Below are 10,084 nucleotides of genomic sequence, written 5' to 3' on the forward strand. Positions count from 1 at the left end.
AAACAACGAGGATAGCAAATTCCAACATAAACACTCTAAAAATATGGTTTGACCAAAATTGCCTGTCACTAAACACTGAGAAAACATATTTTATCCCATTCTCATTGAAAGAAAAAAACGTCGAAAATAATGTTCGAATTAAAATCCACTCTGCCGAGTGTGAAAATAAAAAAGAATGTAATCATGTGAAATGTTCACCCATAGTGGGAAAAAATAGCATTAAGTATCTGGGTGTTATAGTTGACAGTCAATTAAAATGGAGCGAGCAAATTAAAAATACTATAACTAGAGTAAGAAAACTAATATATATATTTATTAGATTAAGAACAATCCTATCATCCAGTATGATTACAATTATATATTTTTCTCTTGCTCAATCCATATTACAATATGGTATAATCGGTTGGGGAGGGACTTTCAAAACTAACCTTTCACCTGTAGAAAAGGTTCAGAGGTTAATTTTGAAAGTCATCCTAAGAAAACCATCGATATTTCCAACCACGCAGCTGTTTGACTCGTTTAGGGTTCTTAGCTTAAACAAAATTTTTAAAAAGAATGCACTGTTACAAATTCATAAAGACCATTTCAATTCAAAAATTTCTACAAAAATAAGTAACCGATCTAGATCACGTGGTAACTTAGAAATTCCTAAATGTAAAACTAGTGCTGGTCAACATCATTATACTTATCAAGGTATAAAATTGTTTAATGCATTTCCGGATAAAATTAAAACTGAAAAAAATTACAAAACTTTCAAATGACAAATCAAAAAACTTTTAGATAAACCCAACGGTAATCACAAGATTTAATTTCATTGGATACATTTTTCAAATAATTGTTTATATGAACTCATTTGTAATTTTTATTGATTAAATTTTCCTAAATTCACGTTATGAATTTAGGAAAATTGATTTATGATTAATAAAAAAATATATATAAACAAGATTTAATATTTAAAAAAAAAAAACTACATATATTTTTTTTACATATCCTCTAAAGTTATATTATGCGCTTCCTAATATGCGTTTATTGTTGTTGCATTTTATTAAGTACCCATTTCATAAAAGATTGCCAGCTCGGTCTTTGAAAAATTTACAACTAGTACTGTACCTACCTTCTATTATTTGGTACCTAATAAGTACATTTTTATTTTTATATCATATTTTTTCTAAGTTTAATAACTATTATATTATTTAAGTTATATTTTTTAGTTTGTAATTAAATTTCTTAGTTTCTTAATTATATTGTGTTATGAAATTTATCATCTAGTTTTATAACTATTTGTTAATTTTTAGCTTCATCAACTAGTGAATTTTTACAGCCTATAAACCATAATGACTCTCAACACTCCCCAACTCAAAGTACGAGAAATAATTTCTCAATTGAGTTGGGCAGTTTTCGTTAAAAAAATCTATTTTTTTCGCAATCAGCCTCGAAATATCTACATTTATAAATAATTGTATTGTGTAGGTATATTCAATAAAAAAAAAAGACAAAAAAACGAAATCGAAAAAATGAACCTAGAAGGAATAAACGTGGGCGATTTAAAAAAAATAAGTCGGTGTATGATTTTCAAAGGAATCGACGAGAATTATAATAATGCAGAATTTATGAATGACTTAATCCTACAAAACGAAGACATAAAAACATTATATGTGGAAGAAAAATTAAAATAAAGGGAACAATCAACAACAAAAAAATATAAACAAATAAACATTATTATCGAATGCACTGAATGCAATAAAAAAGCAAAAAGTAAACCTGGATTTCTCCCAAATAAAGGTGGAAGACTGCAACCCATTAATGCAGTGCTTCCACTGCCAAAAATACGGCCACACAGCCACGCGCTGTCTACGAATTAACGAAAAACCTATTTGCCCTCATTGCGCTGGAGATCACGGCATTAGAGACTGTAATAACAAAAATGAAGCCCCAAAGTGCATAAACTGCACAAATAACAATCTTTTGAAAAACAAATCTTTTCTAACAAATCATGAAGAATGCAAACAATTTGCAAAGGAACAAATCAACTAAAACTAACATGGATGATTACATTGCAAAAAAATCGACCAAAACTACAACATTACAGAAGAAATATGCGAAAACGTTACCGAAATTAACAAATGGTGTCAAAATAAGGATTCTACTTTTCTAGTGCTAAACATGAACATAAGAAGTATTTCAAGAAATCTAGATGAATTATTAATAAATATTAATAATTTAAATACATCACCGGTGTGCATAGGGTTAACTGAAACACACTCCAACAGCGATCAATGCATAAGTGCGCTACCCAACTACCGAGGAATAGCAACTAAAAAATCTATAAACAAAAATAGTAGGATAATTATGTTTGTACGTGACGATTGTGAAGTTATAAACACAGAAGAATTAAATATTGAATTTATCAACTGTTTAAAAATAGATATTAAATTTAAAAATTCTATTTAGAGAATCATAACAATATACCGCTCACACAAATCAAACATAACGAATTTTACAAACGAACTTTATCTACACCTGAATAATTTAACAAAGATTTTTACGATTATATGTGGTGACTTTAACATAAATATTTCTAATAACCATAATTCTATAGAAAAAAATAACTTCTTGAACATGATGACTCATCTTAACTTCAAATCGTGTATTAACAACTATACCCGTGAAGTACCAAATCAAACGCCATCTTGTCTAGACCATATTTGGTGTAATGTAAACCTGAATTATATAAAAAATGTCAAATCCTCAATCTGGATGATAAACATAACTGATCATCACGCAACCCTTTTTAACTATGAAACAATAAATAAAACTAAAAACCTACCTTAATCAAGTACCACAAAAACCACATTTAACTACCAACTATTAGAAAAATCACTCATAACAGAAAAATGGACTGAAATAATAAACAGTAAGTGCGCCAATCAATGTGCATCATTATTTGAAAAAAAATATCAGAACACATTTTAAATGCCTCTGAAATTAAAAATTTGCATCAAAACTCAAAAACAAAGAAAATAAAACCCTGGATCACTATCGGATTAGTAAAAGCAGTTATACATTAAACTTTACAAATTAGGTAATCAACCGACTGCCAAAAAATCAATTATTTCTTATTATAAAAGATATAAAAAACATCTTAACAACTTTAATTCGAAAAACGAAAAACAGTTACTACTCCCAATTAATTCTAGATGCTAAAAACAGTAACAAAAAAATATGGACTACCATAAACGAAATAATAAATAAGAATAGAAATAACAGTTGTATATACGAAATTTCAGATGGGAAAAAAACGTATAGTGTCTCTCTTAACACCAAAAAATGCTGTAATATTCTAAACAACTATTTTGCAAATGTTGGAAAAAATCTGGTTAACGCCATCAAAACATGTCCCAACAATAATAAAATGAAATCCCCACGCTTCCCAACACCAATATAATAATTTCAACAAAATAACAGAAACTGATGTCGGAAAAATTATCGATGATTTAAAGGGGGGTTCCGCTCCCCGTTATGACCAGAGGCGGATTTTCCCTTAGGCCTATGTAGGCTCGGGCCTATGGCGGCCAGATATTAGGGGCGGCTAATCGTGACAAAAAAGTCACAGATGATAACAAGAAATTACTTCCTAAGTACCTACATATTCTACGTACGAAATGGCGATATGCAAGAGCGTGTTCACACACAGCACACAGCGCGCCCCCGCTCGCGTATTTCCAATCCCTACCGTGATTCAGTTGCGCTAGTGACTGAACCGCGTTAGGTATTGTTATGCATAATAGCGTGTTCACACACAGAGCTATAATATGCGTGGGATGGCGTATTTCATACTTTCCAATTTGGAATGTACGTTATGTACACGTATGAGAACTGTTTTAAATATTTTATTCAAATCCTTGAAACCTTAGAAAGTATTACAAACTAGCAGCTATTATAGTTAACTAAATTTCTGAATCGATTTCGATAAAAGTTGTCAATAAAGTAAATTCATTATGTAGTCTATAGTCTATATCAGGGGTCTCCAAACAACGGCCCGCTAATGTCATCAATCCGGCCTGCGACAATCGACAATTATACAGTGATTGAACTAGCGAATTTAGCAAGCGTATTTTTTTACATTAATTCCACACAGGAGGCTTTGAGGAAAATATTTTCCCTCACGACCTATGTCATCTTAGGTGATGCTGTTTGGAGGGTCTTTTTAAGGAAGGGAAGGATAGGAAGTTCTGAAAAGGAAAATGTATGAGGGGTGGGTAGGAATCTGGGGATTAGTGTGTCCAGGAGTGACATACGTATGAATACATCCCTCCAACTGCGGTGCAAGGCGATGGGTCAAGATAGTCCGGCTGGAAAGGTCAAAAGGCCTCCCTCACCCAGTCTCTCTCGATCCGGCCCGCCACGCAGCAGGTGGGCAGATGTATCCGCCGCCAAGACCTGGACAAATCTCACCCCATGAACCATGAATGATAATGGCAGGAAAATTAAAACGGTTTTGACCCTAGGAACTTACTGAAAAGTTTGGATACTCCTGGTCAATATGATGGGTACTGAAAAAAGGGCGGCTACATGGTCTGGGGCCTAGGGCGGCCAAGACTGCAAATCCGCCTCTGGTTATGACAACATAGATGTAAACATTATTTTCATTGTATTATTTTTTTAATTTTAAATGTATTATTATGTATTTTTATTTTTAATTTTAAATTTATTATTTTCTTTTCAAATTTACTATCTTCTCTTTAAATGTAATATGTAGATAAGATTTTCATATTATAAAATGAAGGCCTCAGCACGGGCAAGCCACCCAGTGAGGCCTACATTACTGGAAAACATAAATTGTAACAAAATAATGTACCAAATAAAAAAAAATAAAAAAACGTAATAAAAACAATGAAACAATATCTAATTTACCCCCTAACTCATATAATAAGTACTTACCTTATAAAAGGTGTATTTCCTGATAATTACAAAAGAACAATAATAACACCAATTTATAAAGCTGACTGCCAAAACGACCCACAAAATTACCGCCCTATATCCCTTTATCAAATATATCAAAAATATTTAAAAAATGTAAAAAATCAAATCTGGTCCTTCCTAGAACAACATCAAATTATTAATTCTAAACAGTATGGTTTCAAAAAAAAACACCAGCACCCACGATGCTATTGCAAAAATAACAAATTATATATATACCGCCCTAGACTTAAATGAAAAAGGCATTGGAATATTTATTGACCTTAAAAAAGCATTTGATAGTATTTCACACACTAACTTAATAAAGAAATAAAATTAATTGGAATAAATGGAACGGTACTATCCTGGATTATAAGCTTTTTGGAAAATAGACCACAGTTATTAAAATTATTAATTACAATTATTAAATAACACATCTGCCCCGATGATGGACACTGCAATGCTGTCCGAAACGTTGGCTAAAGAAGGAGTTAGCGCAACACGACATAACACCTCAAAAACAAATAACAAAAATATATTTTCATATTATAAAACGAAGGCCTCAGCACGGGCAAGCCACCCAGTGGGGCCAACATTATTGGAAAACTTTGAAATTTAAAAAACATTGTACCAAATAAAATAAAATAAATAAATAAATATATACAAGTCTCCCTAAAATATACTGCAGAAAGGCTGATAACCGGTGTTTTCAAATATTCCCACATCTCACAACATTTGCGGAACCTTCATTGGCTTAAGTGCCCTGAGAGAATCCAATTCAAACTCTGCTGGATGGTTTTCAAAGCCGTACTTGACATGGCGCCACACTACTTGTCGGAACTGTGCATTCCAAATGATGTTAATATTAGGCGAGCAACCCTTCGATCAGCATCTTCAACAGCCATAGGTAGACTCTCAGTACCTATGCACAATCCCAATACCAATTTTGGAGACCGGGCTTTTGCAGTAGCAGGCCCAACAGCTTGGAACAAACTCCCTTCACATTTACGAAAGATCGACAGCTCATCTGAGTTCAAAGCAAAACTAAAGACTCACCTTTTCAACTTGTCGTATCCAGAATAATGACCTTATTTGTTTTTTTTCAGTAGTATTTGATTACTCAGTCCAGGTGATTTTTCTCCTTGACTACCGACTTTAATGTAATAACAATTTATTATACGTAAACTATTTTTGTAATATTTTATACCTGACTACCGACACCACGGGCAGAAATCATAACAATATATATTTGTAAACGTAAATATGTAAGTCGTAAATCTCTAGTTTAAGCCGTAGTTGCAAGTCATATTACAGCGGTTTTGTGTAAATACCCACTAGATCATAAAAATATGTATAGTTTTAAGCCATTAGTTAGTTGTAAATCACTCGAAATTAATCTTAGTTATAAGCCACTAGTTATAAGTCACTAGTTATGAAACCTAGTTATAAGCCAAAAGTAATAAGCCTAAGTGAAAGGAATAAATTAAGTTGTTAAGCGCCCTTAGGGTGATTTACTCACGAAAACGGCGCTATATAAATAATCCAATCATTATTATTGTTTTCATAAAAGACTCACCTTTTCCCCACCGATCTCATGAGGAAGATCGCAGCAATGATCATTAAAATATGGTGCCAAGAGTGAGAGCGCATGGAAAGTACTGTGATCACCAGTCCGCAAAGGGTGGAGGTCCATTTCCGGGCCTCTCGCCCGATCACTGTCCTCTGGTAATACGCAAATACCCACATACTCAAAACCAGGATATTTACCCATTCTAAAGAGTAGATAAAATCACATATCATTAAATATACTATTTTCGGTTATGGGTATGTCTGTGATGTAACTCTAGTTCAATGAACTCTGATTTTATTTTGAATAAAAGTGTCATTTTAAAAAATTTGATCTGAACGTTTCAAACAAGCAATAAAGAACTATTTACAGTATCCATAATATAATATTTTTCTTAATTAAAGTGGTAATTTTCAAAATTGGTACTGATGTGTCAAGAATTTAGGCAGGCGTACTTTCAGGTAAATTACTTTTTTAATACAGGGTGTCCAGAGGTAAAGTGCGCTAACTTCGGAGGGTGATTCTACAAGATTTTAGAAGTAAAAAAGATTAAATACTTTGGTCAATATTCGGGATCGCTGACCACGCTTAATATGATTTTTTTAAATAAAACCTTTTGATTCACATTAATTACTGTAAAAGGAAACTAACTCCATTTGGTAATTTTTTAATTTAAGCATTCTAATTTTTAATGAAGTAAAATAAACATTCGATTTCGTAATATGGGATTGTATGGGATGAAAGAAAAAATAATTTATGTTGTGACATTTTCTTATGTTGGTATTTCTGATACTATACGAGTGGCTAGATATTACTAAGCACTCCGTGCTTATTTACGGAATCATAGGTTGGGGAGGATCTTATAAAAACAACCTAAACTCAGTAAAAGTCTCGAAAAAAATTATTATAAAGGTAATACTTAAAAAAAACTCTACTTTCCCAACAAAATTGCTTTTTAAATTGTTTCCAGTACCAAATATTGATGATATATTTAAGCGAACTTCAATTATAAAAATGTGTAAAGAAAAAAATAACACAGAATATCAAGAATTTTACAAACTGATGAGAAATGGAAATCAATTTATTACGCCAATCTTTAAAACAACTCAAATGCAAAACCATTATATTTACCAAGCCATAAAAAACTACAATAATCTCCCTTCCGAATTGCGCTGTATTACGAACCAACAAGAACAAATAAATAAAATCAAACTTTTTTTCCAAAAAACCTAATCTTAAAAAAAATATATGTATATAGATATATATATTATATTTATATTTTACACGTAACATCATATTATAACATTGAATCTAAGTAAGAATCGTGGCTCCCTTATCAGGCACAAGAGCTTCTCTTTTCTGATAAGGTATACATGACCAATCATGTACCTAAATATTATATTTTCCAAAATATATATGTATTAATGTAACTATGATCTATATTAAAATAATAATAAAAAAATGTTATTACCAGGTTCTATTTAAAAAAATATTTATAAAATAAAATTAAATAAGGTGTTTAGGAATGTAATAAACATAATAATAGAGATTACGCAGTAAAAAAAATTATAATACAAATTAAACTGAATGATTAAAATTGATATTTTAAAGAAAATAGAAAAAATGTAGTTTTCTTACTGTACATAGTACATCTGTTTTAATTAATAATTGTATTTAATTTTATTTTTTTTGGTTTAACTGAGGACTGAACTTTCCTCCCAAGGGTTTTTGTTGTTTGTAAAAAACTTACAAAAACTTACCTTCCTCCCAAGGGATTTAATTTTAACTACTGTGAACTTTTAAATTTAACTACTGTGAACTTTTCATTTTAACTACTGTGAACTTTCAAATTTAACTACTGTGAACTTTTAATTTCAACTACTGTGAACTTTTAAATTTAACTTCTGTGAACTTTTAAATTTAACTACTGTGAACTTTTAATTTTAACTACTGTGAACTTTTAAATTTAACTACTGTGAACTTTTAAATTTAACTACTGTGAACTTTTAATTTTAACTACTGTGAACTTTTAAAATGTCTTTTAAAGCTAAAATAAAATAAACATATTTCATTGTTGAAAAGATACGGTCACATATATTGCTTGAACCGAAGTCCATTGCCTTTCCGGGGCACCGCTCTACCAATTGCTAATGGGACCCTATGTCCTTCGGTCATATGCAACTGTATCATACTTCGAGTAAGAACTACCAACATCATCTTCATTTTTATCGGCTGCTATGTTGATGTATGATCACATGATTCAATTTGAACTTAATGCAATCCAGACAGTGTCTTGGATAAATATATCTTATTTTTATTTTAATGTGCGACATCTATTGACTTTTTGGAATAACTTATATTTATTTTTTGGAATAACTTAATGAGTATGTTTGACTAAGTATTGAACCTTCCTTCCCAGGAACTGGAGTCAACCGCGACAACTGAGCCAAATAGGACCAAAATTTATTTCGTATATTGACTACTGCAATTTCGAAGAAGTGCATTTATGACCGTATGTGCATTGTGCATGCGTGATTGCCACCTAAAGTCATTAAATTAAGGTAAAACGCCAGCCATGGTGCGTGTTTGTATGCGGTTTGGCTTTTTTAGCTATTCTAATACCGCAGCGTTTCATCGCGGTGCGTGCATCTACTTAAAAACATTTTTAAATATAGCTGTATCATAGTGAAATAACTTTAGTTTTGAACGGGTTGATTTTTTTACTCCAAATATGCTCAGGAATTTCGGGGTTAAAATCTTCGGGGTTCCATGATAACTCAACACAGTGATAATTCAACACACTTTTAAAAAGTGATATAAATTCATTAGAAACGATGAAAAAAAATATCTAACCTAACCTAACCTAACCTAACCTAACCTACTTAACCCAGCTAATAAGGTTTTTGTTTCATCAATTTCCATGACTTTATATAACTTTTTAAAGATGTCATGAATTATCATTGTGATGGTTTATCCGGTCACCGTGTATATATATCTAAGTGGGTTTTAAACTTCATCGAAATTGTCGATATGTCTATAAATTATTAACGGGAAAACCTACAAATAATCACATCATAAAAAAGTCAAAGGACCTAGAAATTAGATTCAGTGATTGAATCCCACGACGAAACTGAATTTTGCGGTGAAATGTACCCTTTGGCCCCATAGAGCGCCTTGAGTTCAATTCTTAGGCTAACTCATTTGAATAGAAGTTTTTTTCCAATGTTGTTGGGTTAAAACAATACAGCAAAAATATTTCACAAAATAAAACTCGGCACACGCACCTAAATTGTGGAAAATTGTATCCATGGTGCTATTTTCAACACTATTCGTCTTCTATACCAAAATCACTACTGAAGTCTTCGAAGAAAATCATGTTATTATAATATAAGTTGATCGGGTCCATTATGTTTTTTGTTGTTATTACATTATTGTTGGCAGTGGGAATTTGTACCCGCTAAGCTACGAACCGCAAGAGTCTGCAGCATTTACATGTAATTAGTCAATGTATATTAGGGTGGATCGCCACTGTATGGAATTTTTTTTTTTTATAAATTA

General features: G+C 31.5%; 1 protein-coding gene across 1 annotated transcript in view; it reads right to left on the bottom strand.

The window, feature by feature from the left end:
- The window catches only part of LOC149419243 (membrane-bound acylglycerophosphatidylinositol O-acyltransferase frj-like), a 28,318-nt gene extending 18,441 nt beyond the window's left edge, over positions 1-9,877 (bottom strand). The window contains exons 1-2 of the mRNA XM_089638168.1: positions 9,811-9,877; positions 6,536-6,731 (exon numbers count right to left, since the gene is read on the bottom strand). Of these exons, the coding sequence (XP_089494294.1) occupies positions 6,536-6,731; positions 9,811-9,835 (221 nt within the window). The 5' untranslated portion in view covers positions 9,836-9,877. The remainder of the gene's footprint in view (positions 1-6,535; positions 6,732-9,810) is intronic.
- Between the last annotated feature and the right edge of the window lie 207 nt (positions 9,878-10,084).

This window comes from Hesperophylax consimilis, chromosome 12, assembly GCF_061612785.1.
Source record: "Hesperophylax consimilis isolate HC1 chromosome 12, BYU_Hcon_1.0, whole genome shotgun sequence".
In the NCBI taxonomy this organism is placed as follows: Eukaryota; Metazoa; Arthropoda; class Insecta; order Trichoptera; family Limnephilidae; genus Hesperophylax; species Hesperophylax consimilis.